The sequence below is a fragment of the Pollachius pollachius genome (genome assembly GCF_949987615.1).
Source record: "Pollachius pollachius genome assembly, chromosome: 14".
Classification (NCBI taxonomy): domain Eukaryota; kingdom Metazoa; phylum Chordata; class Actinopteri; order Gadiformes; family Gadidae; genus Pollachius; species Pollachius pollachius.
Genome location: NC_136947.1, coordinates 5,074,137 through 5,095,364, shown reverse-complemented (window position 1 = coordinate 5,095,364; position 21,228 = coordinate 5,074,137). Strand labels below are relative to the sequence as shown.

The 21,228-nt window shown below is 46.3% G+C and overlaps 2 protein-coding genes across 3 annotated transcripts in view; one reads left to right on the top strand and one right to left on the bottom strand.

The window, feature by feature from the left end:
- Nucleotides 1–5,436: 5,436 nt before the first annotated feature.
- On the top strand, nt 5,437–13,675 carry mep1bb (meprin A subunit beta b; the record flags this gene model as incomplete). The annotated part of the gene is made up of 14 exons (XM_079750553.1): nt 5,437–5,520; nt 5,653–5,671; nt 5,822–5,872; nt 6,027–6,070; nt 6,162–6,240; nt 6,845–6,962; nt 7,277–7,455; nt 8,211–8,429; nt 9,176–9,328; nt 10,076–10,291; nt 10,714–11,181; nt 11,554–11,733; nt 12,683–12,854; nt 13,459–13,675. 14 exons carry the CDS (start codon nt 5,437–5,439, stop codon nt 13,673–13,675), a joined length of 2,199 nt encoding a protein of 732 aa, XP_079606679.1.
- A 477-nt stretch (nt 13,676–14,152) lies between these two features.
- Nucleotides 14,153–21,228, bottom strand: part of phlpp1 (PH domain and leucine rich repeat protein phosphatase 1) — a 55,569-nt gene continuing 48,493 nt past the window's right edge. For both annotated transcript variants that reach the window (XM_079750753.1, XM_079750754.1), the window contains 4 exons: nt 21,178–21,228; nt 19,816–20,010; nt 17,485–17,713; nt 14,153–17,082 (listed from right to left, as the gene is read on the bottom strand). The exon at nt 21,178–21,228 is cut by the window's right edge and continues 63 nt beyond it. In XM_079750753.1, the coding sequence (XP_079606879.1) occupies nt 15,661–17,082; nt 17,485–17,713; nt 19,816–20,010; nt 21,178–21,228 (1,897 nt within the window). In that variant the 3' untranslated portion in view covers nt 14,153–15,660. The remainder of the gene's footprint in view (nt 17,083–17,484; nt 17,714–19,815; nt 20,011–21,177) is intronic.

The following is a 21,228-nucleotide window of genomic DNA, read 5'->3' as shown; positions in this document are numbered from 1 at the left end:
AATGATGATGTCAGGATGGAATGTTTGTTTACCTTTAATGTTTATAAGTTAGCCTCTTTTGTTACTAAAGCCTGGATGAAAGGTCAGGATGGTTTATATCATTAAAGTTAGTATTGTTTAGCATCTACTTTTGGTTTTTGGTCTGTCTAGGTTGTTTTATAATGTTGTCTTGTAAGCCCTTGTGGGCTGGGCATGCTAATGCATGACACAATAATAAAAATTCAAATTAAAAAAAAATAAGGCTTGGGGGTGGAGCCAGCAGGCTGAAAGTTATCTTCCTTCAATAACTATTCACCTCACCCCTCCCTGCTGCCTCTCAAAATACATATTTTAGTTATTTTGTCGTCTCACAAATCAGACTTCAAATCATACTTGGCAGATGGTTTGATGGAACAACTGTGGTTCAGACAAAAGTGCATAAATTAAATCCTGGCGAGAACACCTACACATAAGAAGATGTCGGCAACATCATCATTAACCTTGCATTCTCATTCAACTTTATATATTCTAGCGTAAAATCATTGCAATGAAAGTATAACACAGGGTAAATGTCACACCACCATGATCACAGTTGAATCGCATTAACTTATATATATACTAATATATTGATATCACCAAGTTCAATGAATTCTTGTCACAATACTTTTTGCTTCAATGAACATATACTACATTGTCTGCATATATAGCATAAAAGAAACATGTTGCTTTTAAGACTTAGAAACTCTTAATTAATTGACCTATTAAAAATCCACCACTTAAAGTGCAATATCTGCGTTTGCTTTCTACTTTTATTCTACTTAGTACTTTCGACATCACTCTTCCATTATTATTTTAATTTCCTTAAAATTTTAGAGAACGCAACTTCACCCACATTTGCGGTTTCTAAACCTTACTTAATTCCATACTTTGATTGAATCCCTTTATCCTATTTGTAGGCCAGGCTACAGTGACCTTTAATCAAGTGAGTCACCTCACAGTCCATCCCTGGATGCATTGCTTTAGAAAACATTTTCCAGAATTAGAATAAAAAAATGTGAAATTACTTACATGCAGGAGTCACATAATTACAGTCATAGAAAGAGAATGTTGGGGGACTCAGTGGGAGCGGTGTGGATGATGGCTGGTTTAAGCAGCCTCACCTGGCCCGAGTCTGACTGATTGGACCCATGGGCTGGTTAAAGGAGAACTCAGGCGATTTCTAACCTAATTTTGTTTTCCTAAGGGTCACGGAATAGCTATAACGCTAACCCTATTTATCCGCGTTTGGGGCTTCTAAACACACTCAGAAAAACCATTCCAAGACCTATGTAACACGAGTTGGTTCCTTACGAGACACCACCGTGCTCGTTTAACTCAAATAGTGTGGCGAAACTGTATCAACTTTGTGTCTTTGCATGTAAACACTCACTGCAGATTACCCCGTTGACATATCCAGAAAGCCCTTACTAGCCGATAGCAGAACGGATGCACAGCCACTGACTAGTGGCTTGGAGCGCATCCGTTGAGAAATTTGAGAAATCAATGTGCACTTTGGCTTCAAGCTGTAATTGTCTGGTGTATCCACTAGACCTCCAACCTTCAACCATTGCATTGATCATGCATTCACAGCAGGCATGTTTCAAATCAAATCAAAGATATTTTTGTTCTATTAATCAAAGATAATCAAGTTCAAACATCATACAGCATACGACATTTAGCTTGAATAGTCGGTCACCATCGAGATTGAAATTTGGGGCTATGTTTTTACGTGCATTTGAAAGCTTATTCAACTCCACACCAAAGCACGTTTAATATAACTTTCTGGGAAGAAGTGTTTAATTACATTTTGTACCCACAGGCTAAAAGAGGTATAGCTGTTTGGTGCCCATGCGAAGGAAATCATGGCCAGAATAGAGCTAGCAATGTCCAAGCTGCATGTCACCTTGGTGGCCTTGAGCAGACACTATTGTAGTTGCAGACAATGATCCATGACTTTGGTCCTCCTTTCCATGCAGGAGCTCTCTTCCTGAGTGTGTATGTGGTGGTGGCTGGGCCGGGGGAGGCAGCTCTAACCTGCAATCATCCATTCACTTACACAAATGTATTTATTTTTAGGGGGAAAGGAAATTTTCTTTCATTGCTGGAGGTTACTTTATTAATTTCAGTGTCTGTGCTATTTCTAGTCTTGTATTATTTTTGCTTTTAGAGTAGATACCTCCTCAGGTCAAGATTAAGAACATTTATACACACTTTCCCGAAATAATCTGACGTCCCCAGAATTGGGTTTAACCCATCCGTCGTGGGCTTCCTTCAGATAATTTCATGCGGCGACATGAATAGAACGAATATACAGAAGGGAAAACCATACATTGATAGCGTGTGCATTTGAAAAAATCCATGACATTCTGATTCCACACTTCTTGGCTCATGTCACATCTTTCTGAACATCTGTTAAAATACATTTCAGGGACCGTGGAATTTTCTTTGAAGGTATTGCATCAGGCAATTATAAAATAGGTAGCAGTAGGCTTTAAATATAACTAGGTTATGTGATACATGTGTGTGTGTCAATATAAAAGAATGCAGTTTGACTGATTTGTGAATGGACTTAAAGGTCGCTGATGATAACTCAATGTTACTCTGTGAGGGCTATTCTGATTTTGATTTGAATTGAGTGGTTATTGCTTTGTTGCGCCTAAAAGGTTATTGCTTTGTTGCACATATTACATATGGCTCAGGGGATTAGATCAGTTGTTGGGAGAGAGTGGAGCACAATTGAATGTGGCTTGATACATTACAACAAACGCAAACGTGAACAACTGGATGGTCTCAGTAAAACTGCGCTTCACAAAACTCTACTCATTTTATATAGCTGTTCACATTACCATAAGCGTTTTTTGGATACTTTCAACACTTCTATTTATAAGTGGATGTTTAATTTGACCAAAAATAAAAAAGATAATTAAATCGACTTTCAAATAAGATTATTGTTTATTGCAGTATAACCCCATAAACTCCCTCATAAAAACATGTATATAATACATTAGATCCAGAAATATCCACTGGGTGAATCTCTGTTCTATGTCTAACGCCACATCTGACATGATAATGCATTTTCAGACCGTCTGTCGGGGGCTTCTGAACCCCCTAATGAAGTACTCTATTCTGGTCATCATTTCCTTCGCAAGGGCACCAAACCTATACTTCTTGGGTACAAAATGTGATTAAACACTTCCGGCCAGAAGGTTACATTAAACGTGCTTCGTTGTGGAGTTTGCTTGTGAATAAGCTTTCAAATACATGTAAAAACATAGCCAAAAACTTCCAAGTCCAAGATAGTGACCAAGACTATTCTAGGTAAATGTTTTATGCTGCATGATAGTTGAACTTGATTATCCTTGAATAATAGAACAAAAATATCTTTGATTTGATTTGAAACATGCCTGCTGTGAATGCATGATCAATGCAGTGGTTGAAGGTTGGAGGCCTAGTGGGATATACCAGATAATTACAGCTTGAAGCCACTTGGAGAAGAGCTGTATTAACAAGTGTTCTGAATACTGATGTCTGCATGCAGCCCCGATATACATTCAAATCATTTATTAAGCCAGAGGGCATGATGGTTGAGCCTTTATGTCACCTTAAAGGTATTTTAGAAGGTTTTTTATAAGCAAGCCAATGGCATAATAACACAATCATATCGAAAAAATAGTGTTTATTTAGTTACATGAGCTACTGGATTTATCTTTTTCAATAAAATAAATTATTAAGGTGATCACAATTTTTGAAATACAGTAGTGTTAATTGTATTCTTCATAGAGATGTGTGGCTTTATCTGCAAAGAGACTTGATTAACCCAGGCAGGGTGATCGGCATAACAAAACGTGTGTTAGTTATCCAAACACATCCCTGGACTCTGTTATTATACTCTGTTACATTATGCGTTTCTGAGTGGGTCGTCAAAAGGCATTGACTGACCTGAGGGACACAGCTACAGAATCATATAGTGTAGTCCAGTTCAGGACATTAGCTCTATCTATTCCAAGAAGCCATTTGTCTCCGAAGATAAATAAAGCAGTGTCCTGGAAACATCAACAAACATACACACACAACATACTTCTTACACAAGCACCACATACACACAATAAGAGAACAGACTTCAATCAAAGACAATTTTCTAATATGGCAACATGTTTGGGGGGGGGGGGGGGGGGGGAAGTTAGGCTTCCTAGGCTGTTGTTTAAATAATTACACTTGATATATTAGATCGGTGAATTGTGGATTGGATGCATCCTCTCTGATGGAGCAACAAAAACGGGTCTGGAAACAATCCAAAAAATTATATGACAAAATATTCCACATCTAACACACTAATGCTTAATGATTTGGAAGTCATGTGGAAATTGATTGCTTTTCCAAGTAGGGATCATAAAAAAAAACATGATTGGATGGACATTTTCTCTCATCAAAAGGATTGTGGTCGGTCCTTCTATGGAGGTCCTCAGTCACTTTCAGAAGACAATTCCCTTTTAATTGCAAACAATTTCAAATCCATGCCCTTCTCTTAAATGAAGGATAAAGGATGGTTATGCATGTTAAAAATCACTTGCATTAAAACGATTTGAGTCTGACGCGTAGATTGTAGATTGTCGTCCGCAGACAATGACACATTGACTAACCTCTCATGGAAAAATTGGACTTTTGTATTTTTAAATCATTGTCTGTCGGTTACAACGGAGTCTGTGGACGACATAACAGTGAATCGCCATACAAATTCTCTACAAAATGTCTTATCACAAAGACCAAAGTGCTCTATTGCTATTGTTTACATTCGTGCAACGCAAAAATGCAATCAGGCGGAAATTGCGCAACCAAGTGAATTTGACAGAGGATATTGCTGGTGGAGGATTTAACGTTTAAGTGAATGAGAGACAGTTACGATGGTTGGATCACCCATACTGGTGCTTTCCTTTAAACTGGGCCACCCCTAACCTTTCTATGTGCCGAAAAAATGATTTGTTTGTCACTCCGTTTTATAAATTGTGACTGTGCTTATCGACATTGCTCAACAGTTAGCCACGGAATCTACAGAGGAAGAGAGAAGAACAATTGCATTTAATACCTATGTTTTACAAGAATTCTGCCCCTGGGGCTGCTCACATCAATGTTACCGCCCTACCTTCCCACCACCACCTTAGTTAATTAGAAAATCAATACAGAAAAAAAACACAGGTTTACTGTGAATTCCATCCATCTACAACCACTATGACCTCAACCTTGGAAGCTTCATGAGAGATAACATGAAGCTTATAGCCTGGCATGAAGCATGAAGTCAATTATTGATTTGCTGATTATACGCACTTTATTGTTTATGGCTTGTACTTTAAGAGTTGGCATAACTTTATTAGAATAGCAGAGTGGTCGTCACTCCAAGTGTCCGATGTAGAAGGACATTTCATGTCTGACATGGAAGGACGCCAGAAACGTGTTGTGTTGGTTTTGGACATTGTATGCCTCTTGTTTACATTCATCTATGGGTTGGTAAGAAATTTCGTTATTATAAATATAAAAATGTCATGGTCATTCATGTTTGATTCATGTTATGGACTAGTATGGACTTTATCACTCTGTGGAATAATCTAATTTGATTTGTATTTTTTATTTCTTAAAAAGCCAACCGCAAGAGTATTGGGTAAGTGATAGACAACATCCTGAATAAAACTTGTATTTCCTTGAGGATATTTATACATATAGAACAGTTGATTGATTGCTTTCAACATCTATTTTAATGTTGGAATGTTGGAATTCATTTCATTGTTTATTACTTCAATCGTTTCCACAGAATATGACGTTGATGGCGGGCGAGATCTGGATATTTTCGATATCAATGAAGGTTTGAACAACTTTGCTTGTCAAAACAAATGTGTATAAAGTTTCCTATGCCACCCACATCACAGAAAAAGCTAAACTAAATACATGTATATACACAAACCTCTTCCACCCACACACGCTGTTCCACTGAATCCTGAACCACTCTGTGTTCACAGAGGCCGGCTTGAACCTGGTTGAGGGAGACATTGTGCTCGACGAGGTAAGTTCATCAGCCTCACCATGGAAAAGCAGTTACCTTTCGGCTCATTGTATTCTCACCAACTTCTGAAAGCCTTTGACCACCACTACAGAGGCAACCCAGAAACTCCATAATAGGTGAAGAATACAGATGGCCGAGAACTGTTCCATACTACATGGAGGACGACCTTGGTAAGAGAATACACCGTCGTAAAATACCCCTGCCTTCCCCAACAACCGATAAAGACTCTCTTTAAACACTCATAACTGCTGTTGCATCGCATTGTTTACAGTTACTAATCTTAGTGACTGAGTATCTTCAAAAATATATTATGGGTATTAGATCTCCTGTTATGGGTTAGGTGTTCCTAAATAAATTAATAAATGGTAGACCTTACATTTGTGTTCCTCTGAAAGAAAAGCTAGGTAATAACGATGAGAACCGAATGCAGAGCAGGCCAAACCACTTTTCTAATGGAGTATTTCTAATAAATTACAATCTGATTGAATAGTTTAAATAGTGTTGAATAGTGTTCAGCAAACCTAATGCTAATATTATATTACAGGATTTTAGAAAGGACTATTGATAGCCAATGTTGAACCAAAATACAAAGGACATATTACAAAGTTCTCTTTAATGTGTGTCGCCTAATAACCTCAAAAAAAAGTGTCAAAAATATGTCTGCATTTCAAGAATAAGCAGTTCCCAAGAGCCAGATTTTCTAACTTTTGAGAGGCACTTAAGAGATATTTTTCACCATGACCTATTTCTTCTTTTGCCTGCTGTCCTCTGCAGAGATCAATGCTAAAGGTGTCATTCTGAAAGCTTTCGAACAGTACCGGCTAAAGACCTGCATCAACTTCCAACCCTGGTCTGGAGAAGCAAACTACATCTCCATCTTTAAAGGGAGCGGGTAAGACACAATGCGCTCTACAGAATGCTTCATAAAATGGAAAATTTTCCATTTCATTCCTTTAAAAAAAATCGTAGTTTTAATATATCTTAAAGTTTCCATGTTATATCATATTATTATATATTATTATATTTCCATAATATTATATACATAATGTATATTTATTTAATATATTTATTATTATTATTTAATGTTCATCAGCTTTTTTCTACAGCATTTTAACCTACATAAATAAACAGTAAGGTCATTTAAGGAATCATAAAAGGTCGGGACCAGTTATGTGACGTTTTTTAGCGATCCGTTTTCATTTCTAGATGCTTCTCCTCTGTGGGGAACCGGCGAGCGGGAAAGCAGCGGTTGTCTATCGGGAGCAACTGCGATCGCATAGCAACCATCGAGCACGAGTTCCTTCACGCGCTGGGCTTCTGGCACGAGCAATCGCGGTCAGACCGTGACGACTACGTCACCATCATGTGGGATCGCATCTCAGCAGGTACTGACTGTGAGACCAAATACATGACGATGACGCTGATTAATTATGAGTCTATTAAAAAGGGTTCTGCAGGCTTGGCTGTATGTTAATCCAATTGCGTCTAACAGGCTCACACAGAAGCAGGGAATCAAATTGAAACGGATATTCTCACAGAGCATTTGATTGAACATAGCTCACGGATGGCTATTACTTGAATTTCATAAACAGATATTGTCGGCACACGTTATTCAATTAGGCTGTCATGTATTGTTTGACATAATTTCAGGAACAGCCAGTCTAATTTGTTGTACTGTTCAAGAATGCCTTCTCAGGTGCCTGGTGTGGAACATTTATTCGTTGGAAAATATCAGCAAACGACACAATAAAAAAGTCATGATGGTTTTATTATCCTTCGTCGCCGCTAGTCCAAACTGTTCAAATCTGTGACACCATACCGTTTGAATCTGCAATACCATAAATCAGACCGGTTATTAATTGTTATGAAATGACTAAGAGTGCAAAGTTTGCGTTTGAGTTAGCAGAGTACTCGGCGGCCCTGGAAAGTAATGTCCTGAAGTCACCTTCAAAACCCAGAGGCATGGGGCACCCGGGTGGCTCTCCGGGTAGAGCGCGTGCCATTAAGGCCCGAACAGCGACCCGGATTCGATTCCTGCCCGTGGTCCTTTGCCGAATGTCCTCCCCTCTATCTCCCATACCTTCATGGCTTACGGTATAAATAAATCCAAAAAAACTCACGGATCCCTCTGGGCCCGCAGGGAAGGAGCACAACTTCAACACCTACAACGACACCACCTCGAGCTCTCTGGGCGTCCCGTACGACTACGGCTCCATGATGCACTACAGCAAGAACGCCTTCCGCAACGGCACGCTGCCCACCATCGTCACCAACATCCCGGCCTTCAGCGACGTGGTCGGCCAGCGCATGGAGTTCAGCGACAGCGACCTGCTCAAGCTCCGCCGCCTTTACAACTGCAGTGAGTGCCGTCAGAGTCAAAGGCTGCTTTATTGTCAATTTCAAAGATGTGCCAGGCAAACGGAGGAATCGAAATTGCGTTTGTCTCTGACGCACGGTGCAATAAGGAGACAAGGAGAAAATGAGGTAAAATAAAATATGTAATATTCACAATAAATCCTCAGGTTGAGCCCACGAGTGCTCATGTTGGGTAGTTAATGCCGGATGCATAGATGTAGCAGGATCAAAACAATGTCCAGGGTTTGCTGAGCAAATCCAGGTTCTGATAAATATGCGTCAGGATCGTAAGTCGCCAAGCCGCTTGTGTCGACAAGTGTGGTAATGATGTCAATGTTGGTTAATGAAAGATTGTAAGAAGGTCCCTGTGGCTTCACAGGGCCGGTTTATTGGACAAGTTTGTAGTTAATGATACTTGGCGCTGCTGCTCCATGCTGCCATGCAGGAGTTCTCCCCCTAGTGTGTGTGTGTGTGTGTGTGTGTGTGTGTGTGTGTGTGTGTGTGTGTGTGTGTGTGTGGTGATCACACACACATGTGCAGCATCACCCAGGCCCAGAGTCCAATAAGTGGGACTTGGGCCTGGTGAGGTTGCTTAAACCAGTCATCATCCACAACAACTCCCACAAATATATGCTAACCTTTTACAGCGGGACAAAGTTTGATGATACCTGCTATTTAGCTGAGTAGTAAGTCTGTGTGTGTGTGTGTGTGTGTGTGTGTGTGTGTGTGTGTTGCCCACCTCCCCTTCAGCGCAAGCCTCCACCTTCCTGGACTCGTGTGACTTTGAGCTCCAGAACATCGGTGGCATGGTGCAAGGGCCAGGGGCCACCACTGAGTGGGCAAGGGTAACGGCGGCTCCTGGGGGACCCAGCACTGACTACTCCAACCTGGGGAAATGCACTGGTGAGTGTGTGCCTTCCCACAACCGACACACCAACGCAACACATGCATGCGTAGAACTCTGCACCACTAGCCAAATTGAAAAGGTTTCTGTTTTCGATAAGGACCGTGTTTTGAAAATCCAAAACTTGAATGAATTCTCAATTGCCTCAAGAGACTCAGGGCCATTCTACAGCACTACAGGTTGAGTGCTGGTGTGTGATTATCACAGTGATTCTTCCCGCACACCAATCATCTCAATCGTTATCTCGTTCATGAGATAAGAGTGTGTCTGCCCTCCTGGCCTGTTTTCCAATCTCTCTTATCATCGTATCCATAAGGGAAGCGTGGAGGGAGGTTGCGAACACAGGAAGATTTCCAACAGCGATGGCATCAAAGGTGCTATCATGGAGATTTCAGAGTTGTAACGAGAGCAGAATACAGCAGAAGATGAATAAACAACCCTCCCTCCCTAGGTTGCGAAGTTTTGCATTTCCCGCACCTGTGAATGACAGGGGAAGCCGGCAAGACGGCTTCCCCTGAACCAATAAGGGAAGAGATGCTATGATAGGTCGGATCATTAAAACAAAATGGCCTCATACAGCGGGTCGGTGCAGAGTCAACCACAACAGATATTCTCACATTTAACAATTTGACTCACTCATAGCTGATGGATGGCTGTTGCATTTCCAAATAAATAAATAACATTCAAACTACAGCTTTTAAGGCCTTCCCCTCTTTAAACGCCGCGACTGTATCAATGTCCCACAGGCTCAGGGTATTTCATGCACTTCCCCTCGGGCGCGGCAGCCGCGGGGGCGGTGGCCCAGCTGGAGACCAGACTGCTGTACCCCAAGAGAGGCTACCAGTGCCTGCAGTTCTTCTACTACAACAGCGCCGCCCCAGAGGACACCCTGAGCATCTGGGTGCGCGAGTACGACGCTGCTCATCCCAACGGCACCCTGCGGCTGATTAAGACGATCGACGGTGGATATCAAATACTATTGCTTACTACTAATATCAATTACTCCCGAGGCGTTTCAATAGCAGCTGCAGCCCCGGAGCCGGTGCCTGTGGTGTGGCACAGGGCATATATATATGGGCAAATAACAAAATAACAAATAACAAAAGATATATATATATATATATATATTTTGTTATTCGATTAATTATCACCATTAATTCATTATTTTTATTGAAATTTAACAAGTAAAATTTAAGTTGAAAAAAGCCGAAAAAAACGGACCTGCCACACCACAGGTCTAGTTGCCACACCACAGGCCCCGGCTCCGGGGCTGCAGCTGGATGCTACTCAGGCGTTTCGGCTGCCACGGTGGTAGCATTGTTGTGAGCTAATGTCGTCAAGCAAAAGTCAGAACCTCCCGTTTTTCTTATTTTGACACACCTAGGGCCTCCGGAGGAGCTGTGGCAGCTGTACCACGTGAGCCTGGACGTGAAGACCAAGTTCCGCGTGGTGTTCCGGGGCGAGAAGCACGGCCCGTTACCAGCGATGGGGGGGCTCTCCCTGGACGACATCAACCTCTCTGAGACGGCCTGCCCCGAGCACGCCTGGCGGGTGAGCAACTTCAGCCAGGTGATGGAGACCACGCCGCCCGGCGAGCCCATCTACAGCCCGCCGTTCACCTCGAAGGAGGGCTACAGCTTCCAGATGGGGCTCTACCCCAGCGGGCAGACCGAGTACCCGGGGGAGCTGTCGGCCTTCGCCCACCTGGTGGCCCACCCGGGGGACACGGGCCAGCAGTGGCCGTGCCCCTGGAAGCAGATGACCATGATGCTGATGGACCAGCACCCGCACATCCAGAAGCGCATGTCCAACCAACGCAGCGTCACCACCGACCCCAGCACCATGCTCGCAGGTCAGGCGTCGTGCCCAAACACACACCGTGGGGGGGGGGGGGGGGGGGGGGGGAAGGAATGGCAGAATACGGCAATCAATTCCCTTGCCCTCAAATGCCCTTTATTCTGCATCCCCCTTTTTGCCTCTTTTTTTTCGGATCGATTTAAACGGCCTAGATGAGTCATCGGCGCGGGATTTATTATGAATCAATGTATGACAAGGACGTAACGAAATTCAACTTCGCACTTTCTTTTTTTGCACTCCCCGCTTTGAACAATTTTTGCCTTGACGTGTGTGTGCGTGTGTGTGTGTGTGTGTGTGTGTGCGTGTGCGAGCGATCAGTGCTGTGATGACTCACCTCTCTGCTCCTGTGTCCCCCTGAACATCGCAGACGGGAGCGGGCTGTACTGGGACGACCCTCGTAAGGTGGGCATGGAGGTGACCGCCCCCGACGGAACCAAGTACTTCCGAGGGCCCGGACTAGGGACCTCCGTGTACCTGACCCACCTGAGGGCCCGGAGCAGGGATTTCATCAAGGGCGGGGACGCCATATTTCTCCTCAGCATGGAGGGTAAACACTGGGTCCAAACACAACGCAACGTTCAGGCTGTCACACAGAAAGTCAGCTAGAAGTCTGGTCGGAACTTTACGGCCTTCATCAGTGTTAAAGGTGACATATTATACCACCAGGTGTGAGTGTGATTAGCCGTTACAAGCCATTTTGAAAATCAGCCTCTTCTGACATCACAAGTGGGCGTGTCCACCTAGATGTATGCCGGAAGGATGAGCAACGTTTGCTACAGTCCACTGGGTAGACTGGTAGACTGATCTATTCAGCACACATCTATGTGGACACGCCCACTTGTGATGTCAGAAGAGGACGATTTTCAAAACGGCTTGTAATGGCTCATCACACCCACACCTGGTGGTTTAATATGTCCCCTTTAACTCCCCCTGTATGAGATGATATAGTGAGGTCTAGACTGCACAGTAGGCTGCATCTACTATACCGTCCATCGCAATCACACACTCCATTAAATAATACTCGACTCAATTGTGATCATACATACCACCATTGTTGTTATATAACTGATTGAAGTTATTTAATTTACTTAATTTTAAAACGACTTGGTTGACAATACTTGACATCTTGGCTACAGCGATACAAATGCAGACGTAGTTTCAAAGGGAGAGCGGAAGAGAGCTCCCTCTAGGTGAAAAAAATCGATATCTATAAATGTACTAGCAATAAAGTAAAGGTAATATCGTTTTATTGTCATGATTAATTTTTCCACAACAGCAACTTTCACTATTACCATCATAATGATTATATTGTAAGATCACTTATTTATATATCACTATATGGTCGCTATATTGTTTATAATTTACACACGCACACAAATGGTTGTTTGAGCTATGTTTACATCACAAAAACACATTACGTCACATGTGATGTTTTCCTCGTTAGGATTCAACTATTCAATGATCATCTTTTTTTTTTTTATATATGTTTCTCCCAGACGTGTCTCATCTCACAGAGACCCAACCAGTGCCCCCATCAACCACGGCGTCACCAGAGACCACGACAACACCAAACAATAACAGCACCACGCCACCCAGTGACGCCTGCACCGGCGCGGGGTGCCTGAACGACGGGGTGTGTGTGCTGGAGCAGAAGAAGCCGGTATGCAGGTGACTAATTATTTCTCCAGTTGTATCCCAAGAGAAGAGTTATGACTCACAGTTGTGTAAGTAAACGTCAACGATGTCTCCTTGTTCTGAAGCAAGGTTTCATTCCCAATTGTTTGCATGCTGTGTGTGTGCAACACTACGTAAGTACTTTGTAAGGGTAGCTGCAGTGCGTGCTACAAGTAAAAAGGAAAAGTATACGAATTGGAATGCAGGGATTCATGTAGCCGCTAGGGGGTACCGTTTCAACCACTTACAATGTGTTTTCTTTATATGAAAATGGCTATAACAATGTAATTTAATAATAACAATAATAATAATACAAATAATAAGAAGAAACATGACACACTTCATCTAATGCAAATCTTTTTTTCCAAAAAGTTGTGTGACATATGTTCATTAATGTAAATAACATTAACTAAAGTGTGTTTTTGTACTCTGACCCTACGTTAAAATACTCCTCACTGCATGCCTTTGGGCAGACCTTGAGTCAGGATATAATTAGCTTACATCACTGATGTCTCTGGGAAGAGAGCGCAGACAGTGACATTCTCCAGTTAAAACGTCACTGCCCCTCTTACCCACTCTCTGGCTCTCTCTGCATAAGGTGTGCGGTGGGGGATGACTGGTGGTACTACGGTGAACAGTGCCAGTACAGAGGCTCCTCCTCGGACAACCTCACCGTCACTCTGGCTGCGTCTCTTTCCGTGCTGGCGGTCATGCTGTTGGTGACGGTGGTCAGCGTGGTGTATGTGAAGAGGTCGGTGAACCGCAGCAGCCCAGAATCCAACCTGGCGATGAGCAATGTGAACCTTGTGGAATGATTCTAAAAGGCGCATCTTCATTATCGGGAACGGTACAGGAAAATACCAGTAACAGCGATGAAATGTGAAAAGAAAAGGGCTAGAAAGAGGTAATGCTGTCGGTGTACTGGCGGAGAATAGAAAGAATAACAATGTATATGCATGGCCTTTCTTTTTGTGGCATCGAAAAATGGAATGGTGATTTCATTGTAAATAATGGACTCTGAAGAGGAGGTGCTGGACTACTGTACACTACAGCAGGTGGTTGTATATGATCGCCTCCTGCTGCTGATGTCATGTAATTACTGCTCTCGTGGACCGACCTTCTACATACATGCATTCAGCCCCCTAAAATAAATAAAAACCTTTACAACAAAAACACAAGATAAAACATCGTCTATTTCAAATGAGAGGCAACTGTATCCTATATAATTGGATTGCTACTTGATTAAAATAAGAAGTCCGGGACAGAATGAATTATATTCACAAATGTAGGATTTATTTTACCAAAGACAGGAGCTCTGTGGTTGGTTTTCCATGTGGATATATTGGTTTGTTTCACTTGACACAGTCATGCCGGTGATAACAGTTACAGCAAGAGAACAGTGGCACTCAAAACTCTTTTTTGTGTGTGTGTGTGTGTGCTTGTGTGTTTATGTGTGTGTGCATGCTAATGCCTAAACAAACCTGTGATTGGTCAAAGTGATGGCTAAAGGGCAAACCAAAGGGAGCAAACCATAGGGTTTGGTAATTACTATAGTCTATGTAGTGTCTGGGCTTTTTAAAACATTGCATTAGGCAATATATAAATATATATATATATATATTTATATGAGTGTGTTTGTGTGTGTCTGTTTTTGTCGTTGGTGGACTAGAATGAAAGATAAAGGAGAAGTTGGTCTCCACTTAAGTCACTACATAAACAATAAATCTTCCTACCGCTAATACCATTCACCAACATACGTGAAGGTAGACAGTTCCTCTAAAAGTGTCAGTATAGAACATTTCTCTTATTTACAATAATTGAAAAAAAACGAAACCAAAAAAAAACAATCACAATTTCTCTCAGAGAAGATTAGTAAAAAAAGTGACTAAGTCACCATAAAGAGTATGCAACTCCTAGGAGTTAGTCTTTAAATTTCTACAAAAATTCTATGCCGTTTTATAGGCCAAGATTCATGATTTTCTGATGAAATAGAGTCTTTAAAGTGCCCTATCTACAACAGTTAAGCGTGGTATTATTGGTGTGTGTATATATATATATATATAAATATATATTTATACGTATATATATATTTTAATTTTTTGATAACAACGCACCTCTGTTTTAAAAACATCTTCCAGCAACATCCCCTACATCACAATATAAGATATGGTCAGTTCTTAAAAAACAAACAAACGACAGACATGGAAACGTTATCCATGATGAACACACGTAGTGGCAGGCTAGCACGATCGCGGAGACACCAGTGGCTGTGGTGGGATGAATGTAGAAAACAACGTTCTTAGAACTGCACCACTTTGGATGGGTCCAGAATGGATGCAAGAAGTATCGTTTAAAGGGCTCGTTTGCTTTTTTTTTTGCTGTCCCAACAATTTGCTACCGACAGGGGAAGGAGAGTAGAGCGATGCAATGCATGCCGGTGCCACCAGGTGGCGCTGTGGGCTGGTTGTGCTGTCGTAGCGTACTGCGAGCATGTGATGAGTGTGACGAAAAAGAACAGTGCAATGAAAGAAAAGTATGATGCGATTCCCGCACGCCTGTGTGAGGGTCTCCGTATCAATGGTGGCGGCGTGGTGCTAGCACACGATGCTAACGATGGTAGCACAGGATGCTATCAATGCTAGCACACGATGCTATCGATGCGAATGCGTTTCTAGCGATGCTAATTCAAAAGTGGCAGAGGGGGAGAGAGCTAGCGGTCACCGCAGCAACGGGGGGGGGGGGGGGGGGCTGTTGGGCGGGGCTTGGGCGTGAGCGGTCGGTGCGGCCTCATTGGCCGGCCTCAGAGGGGGGTGTCGTCGTAGTCGGCGGGCGCCTCGGTCCTCTCGGGGGGCTTCTGCTGCTTCTGCTGGTGCTCCTTCATGATCTCCTTCACCTCCTCCTCCAGCTCGGGGGGGATGATGAACTGGTCGTCGGGGTCGGGCTGCGCCGGCGCCGTGAAGTACCCCCCCGGCTTCCTGCAGGGGGCGTCGGCCGCCACCTCGATCAGGTTGTGGCTCTTCTCCTGCGGAGCCACTGAGCCGTTGCCCCGCCGCTGCTTCCCCGGCGCCCACCACGCCCCCCTGGCGCCGTCGCACGCCACGCCCACCGTCGCCCCCGCCCACGGCTCGTCCCGTTCGGCCCCGCCCCCGTCGGCCTCCCCCGCGGGCTCCGGGGTGGAGGGGGGCGGGGGCGGGGGCAGCAGCAGCAGCGCCCCCGCCTCCTGGCCTCCCGGGAGCGGCGTGCTGGGCCGCGGCGCGCCGTGGTGCGGCCCCGGCAGCGAGGACGCCAGCCCCGCCTTCAGGCAGTGGATGTCGGCCTCCACCTCCACGCGGCTCCCGTTGGAGAACACGCCGGCGATGGGCTCCTCGTCCTCGCTGTCCAGCCCGTTGTCCGACAGCGCGCTGGAGAAGGTGGCGCTGGACAGCTGCCGCTGGAAGGAGGAGGAGGAGGCGGAGCCGCCCTCGGCCGGGTGGAGGGCGCAGCAGCCCCGCGCCGAGCTAAGCTCCGCCCCCGCCTGGTAGGGGCAGTGCTGGCCGGGGCTGGCGGCGTGCGGGTGGTGTGGCGGCGGCGGCGGCGGCGCGAGGCCGTGCGGCGTGAGGGCCAGGTGCCCGGCCTGCGCCGTGTGGTGGTGCTGCGGTCCCCCGTGCGGCGCCCCCCCGTGCTCCGTCAGCGAGGCCGGGTGGTGGTGCGGCGGCTCGTCGGACGACGCCGTGGAGCCCACCTCGCTGCTCATCTCGCTGGCGCTCACCTCGCTGCTGAGCTCGCTGCAGGACGAGGCCGGGGGCTGGGGGAGTCGCTCCTTGCCGGCGGCGGACGCCCCCGGCGCGGCGCCGGAGGAGGCGGGCGTCCCGGCGGGGTATTGGTAGTGCGGCCGCAGCGGCGGCGGGTCGGAGGAGGAGGTGGAGGAGCAGCAGCAGGAGCAGCAGTCCTCGCTGACGCTCAGCTGCACCACCACGGCGCTCAGGCTGTCGGTGCAGCCGTAGCCCTGGGCCAGGGTGCACAGCTTCTTGGCGGCGGCCAGGCCGTCGGGCACGTTGCGCACCGCCTCCACCGCCTCCTCGGGGGACACGGCGTCCCACAGGCCCCGGCTGCCCAGGATGAAGAACTCGTCCTGGGGCGTGAGCGTGGCCGTCTGCACGTGGGGCCGCGGGATGACGGCCGGGTAGAGGAAGGAGTAGCCCATGACGCGCGTGGAGTCGGTCACGCCGTTCACCTTGTTGTCCTGTAGGGGGCAGTGGGGGCAACAAAGGCTCAGCATGGCGGGAGAACAACATCCACGTGCACGAGGAGTGGGAGAACTTCAAGAGGCATAACACATAGTGGAGGCTATGAAGCCATTATAAGGTTCTAAGTAGTTTTATACTTCTTCCGACTCCTTTTCAGACATATCAATGAGTATATGTTATATGCTTTTTTAATTTTTCTCATTTGTGAAATAATTCGAACATCGTCGTTGTTTATATATATTTTAGAAATGTTAGATTTTTTTATTGATGTGTCTGAAATAAACGGAATCAATTAAATTCAAAAAATTGTTCACAACGTCTTAATCCAATACTGACTCCACCACTGCAGCGGTTCTTCACGTCAACGCGTGGAGGAGGCCTGGGGATCGGGGGGTTACCTCGGTGACGATGGCGTTGTGCTGGCGGATGCGGAGGTACTCCTTCTCCAGGCCCACGTTGTGCAGCACCGACAGCGCCATGGGCGCGCCGTCCCGACACAGCACGGCGCGGCACTTGCCCACGTTGGCGGCGGTGAGCGTGAAGCAGCCGCCCGGCTCGGTGGGGTCGTGGCGGATGTGGCACAGCGCCGCAGAGCCGCCCAGCTTCTGGCCCGCCGTGCCCAGCTTCCTGAAAGTGGGGGGGGGGGGGGGAAGTCGCACGTTTCAAAATAAAAGCGCTGTCGGTCAGATCTGACAGTTGGCCCAGCTTTCCGAAAGGGATGTGAAGTCGCACATTTCAAAATAGAAGCGCTGTAGGTCAGGTCTGAAAGTTGGCCGTGCTTCCTTGAAGGGTTGTGAAGTCGCACGTTTCAAAATAAAAGCGCTGTAGGTCAGATTTGACAGTTGTCAAGAGAGAGAGAGAGAGTGGACAAAGAGCAGAAGACGAGCAAGAGTCTGAAAACAAAAAGAAAATAACAAAGAAATGCTGCCTCCCTTTCAGAGGGAGCATTTTTAAGAGGCTGTTTTAAACAGGATTAGCACAGCTCTTCACCATGGGCAGAGTGTTAGGAACGCACACCATGCAGTAGGACTTTTATTTCAGGCTTGGGCCTGCTTTAGGATATGGATCAAGCATCAGCGAGTACATGAGCACACACTGCAGATGCCACAGGACTGCAGTCCTACTGCAAGTACACTGCAGTGATCCACATTACAATACGGCCCATATAATGAGGTTACTGTTTCACTTTGGGAAAAACTCCCTGAACACCCGTGTGTGGAGCACAATGAACGTACGAGAAGAAAGGAAGGAAAAAGTGTTCAGGGACCGCTATTATACCAACAGGTGTGAGCGATTTGCCAGTACAAGCCATTTGAAAACCTGCCTGTTCCTGGACCTTAGTGACTTCACAAGCTGGTATAATAGGGCCCGAACATATTGCTTTGACGCCAGACTGTGCGCAGTGTGTGGGGGGTTTGAGTGAGTGACTGAGTGAGAGAGGGAGTGAGAGAGTGAGAGTGAGAGAGAGTGAGAGAGAGAGAGGGGGCGAGCGTGCGTGCGTGAGTGAGTGAGTAAGAGTGAGAGAGTGAGAGAGAGAGAGAGAGAGAGAGAGAGTGCGTCCTGCGTGCGTGCGTGAGTGCGTGAGAGAGTGAGAGAGTGAGAGAGAGAGAGAGAGAGAGAGTGAGTGCGTGATTGAGTGCGTGCGTGCGTGCGTGAGTGAGTGTGTGAGTGAGTGAGTGAGTGAGAGTGAGAGAGTGAGAGAGAGAGAGAGAGAGAGAGAGAGAGAGTGAGTGAGTGAGTGCGTGCGTGCGTGCGTGCGTGCGTGCGTGCGTGCGTGCGTGCGTGAGTGAGTGAGTGAGAGTGAGAGAGTGAGAGAGAGAGAGAGAGAGAGAGAGAGAGTGAGTGAGTGAGTGCGTGCGTGCGTGCGTGCGTGCGTGAGTGAGTGAGTGAGTGAGAGTGAGAGAGCGAGAGAGAAAGAGAGAGCGTGAGTGCGTGAGTGCGTGCGTGCGTGAGTGAGTGAGATAGTGAGAGAGTGAGAGAGAGAGAGAGAGTGAGTGCGTGATTGAGTGCGTGCGTGCGTGAGTGAGTGAGTAAGAGTGAGAGAGTGAGAGAGAGAGAGAGAGAGAGAGAGAGTGCGTCCTGCGTGCGTGCGTGAGTGCGTGAGAGAGTGAGAGAGTGAGAGAGAGAGAGAGAGAGAGAGTGAGTGCGTGATTGAGTGCGTGCGTGCGTGCGTGAGTGAGTGTGTGAGTGAGAGTGAGAGAGTGAGAGAGAGAGAGAGAGAGAGAGAGAGAGAGAGAGAGAGTGAGTGAGTGAGTGCGTGCGTGCGTGCGTGCGTGCGTGCGTGCGTGCGTGCGTGCGTGAGTGAGTGTGTGAGTGAGAGTGAGAGAGTGAGAGAGAGAGAGAGAGAGAGAGAGAGAGAGAGTGAGTGAGTGAGTGCGTGCGTGCGTGCGTGCGTGCGTGCGTGCGTGCGTGCGTGCGTGAGTGAGTGAGTGAGAGTGAGAGAGCGAGAGAGAAAGAGAGAGCGTGAGTGCGTGAGTGCGTGAGTGAGTGAGATAGTGAGAGAGTGAGAGAGAGAGAGAGAGTGAGTGCGTGATTGAGTGCGTGCGTGCGTGAGTGCGTGCGTGTGTGAGTGAGTGAGTGAGAGTGAGAGAGTGAGAGAGAGAGAGAGAGAGAGAGAGTGAGTGAGTGAGTGCGTGCGAGCGTGCGTGCGTGCGTGCGTGCGTGCGTGCGTGCGTGCGTGCGTGCGTGCGTGCGTGCGTGCGTGCGTGCGTGCGTGCCCGTCCCTGTACCTCTGCATGACCAGGAAGGTGTTGGTCATGTAGTCCTCCTCGCTCTTGGTCTTCTGCAGCTCCTCGGCCAGCACGTCGTTCATGGTGCACTGCAGCAGGTAGGGCACCTCCACGTTGCGGTCGCCCTCGAACACGCCGTACAGCGCCTCGCGGCTGCCGCAGAAGCTGCTCACTGACAGAGCCGCCACGCACAGTCTGGGGGTGGGAGGGGGTATTGGTGGTCAGTTTCTTTTATGAGACACGACATCGGTAGGTCTGTGTGTAGACGCCGTCTTGTGGTAGTGATGTTTACTTTTTTTGCAATGAATGTCACTTTTACATTTACATTCACATTTAGGGTATTTTAGTCATTTAGACGCTTTTATCAAAAAGGGACTTACAACAAGTACATTTGTCAGAAGAAGAGAAGCTGTATATATCCTTGTCGGTGCAGTTAGGATGTCATAGAACCAAGTGCCAATCAACAATTGTTAGGTTAACACATTCCAGGTCTGCAACAAAGATAGCTGGGATAATACGCTACACAATGCTAAGTTCAAGGATGCAAACCATACAATAAGTGTGTACATTAAGTGCCAGGACATACAACATACAATAACTGTGTAAAAGGGGTGTGGGGGTTTGGCCTAAGGGTGGGCAGCTATTGGTTGCTTTACATATATTGGGGCTTTACGTTTTTCAACATACCAATCAGATTCAATGAGTAAACTTGAAGTCTCACTAAAGTCATTTTCTCAAAGCCGTCCTCGCCTTCTGTTGTAGCAGAATTATCATCTTCAGAGTCATGCATTTGCACATTTGATGATGATGATTATGTTCATTTTGCATCAACTCGCTAACGGCAACGGAGATTCAACCACGTCTAGCGGAATATGATTTATGATCACATAAACAAAAGGCACTGTTATGATAACAGCTCCAGGTCCCTGTCTGAGAATGTCACATAATAACAGTTACCTCCACAAATACGCTCGGCAAGTTTACATTTTCTAAATACAATAACAAGAAGCAGAGAATACAGTCGAAAATGTATTGAACTGCATTTCAGTCACAAGGCAGCATGCCGTGGTTGTGTTCAACCAACAGCAGTGCTGCTTAAAGGCTTAGTCGTGGGACTACGGACCCATTACGTCCTTGCGGAACCCTCCTTGTGTCCACCGCAAGGGCCTGACGTGCGCCTCCCAAAAATTGTAACCTTGTGTCGAGGCGACGCAGCAGCAATGGCTATGATTGTTCCGCTCACTAAAACCCGACGCAGATCCAAAACCAGTTGACGACTGCGGCAAAGAGTCTGCGTGGTCATTGTGTTGCGTTGACGTGAAACATAACCGATCCTTAAGAGCTCTTGGCGGATGAACTCACTTGTTCTTGACCCCAGAAGCCTCCGTGTAGCCATGGCTCCAGACGACAGGG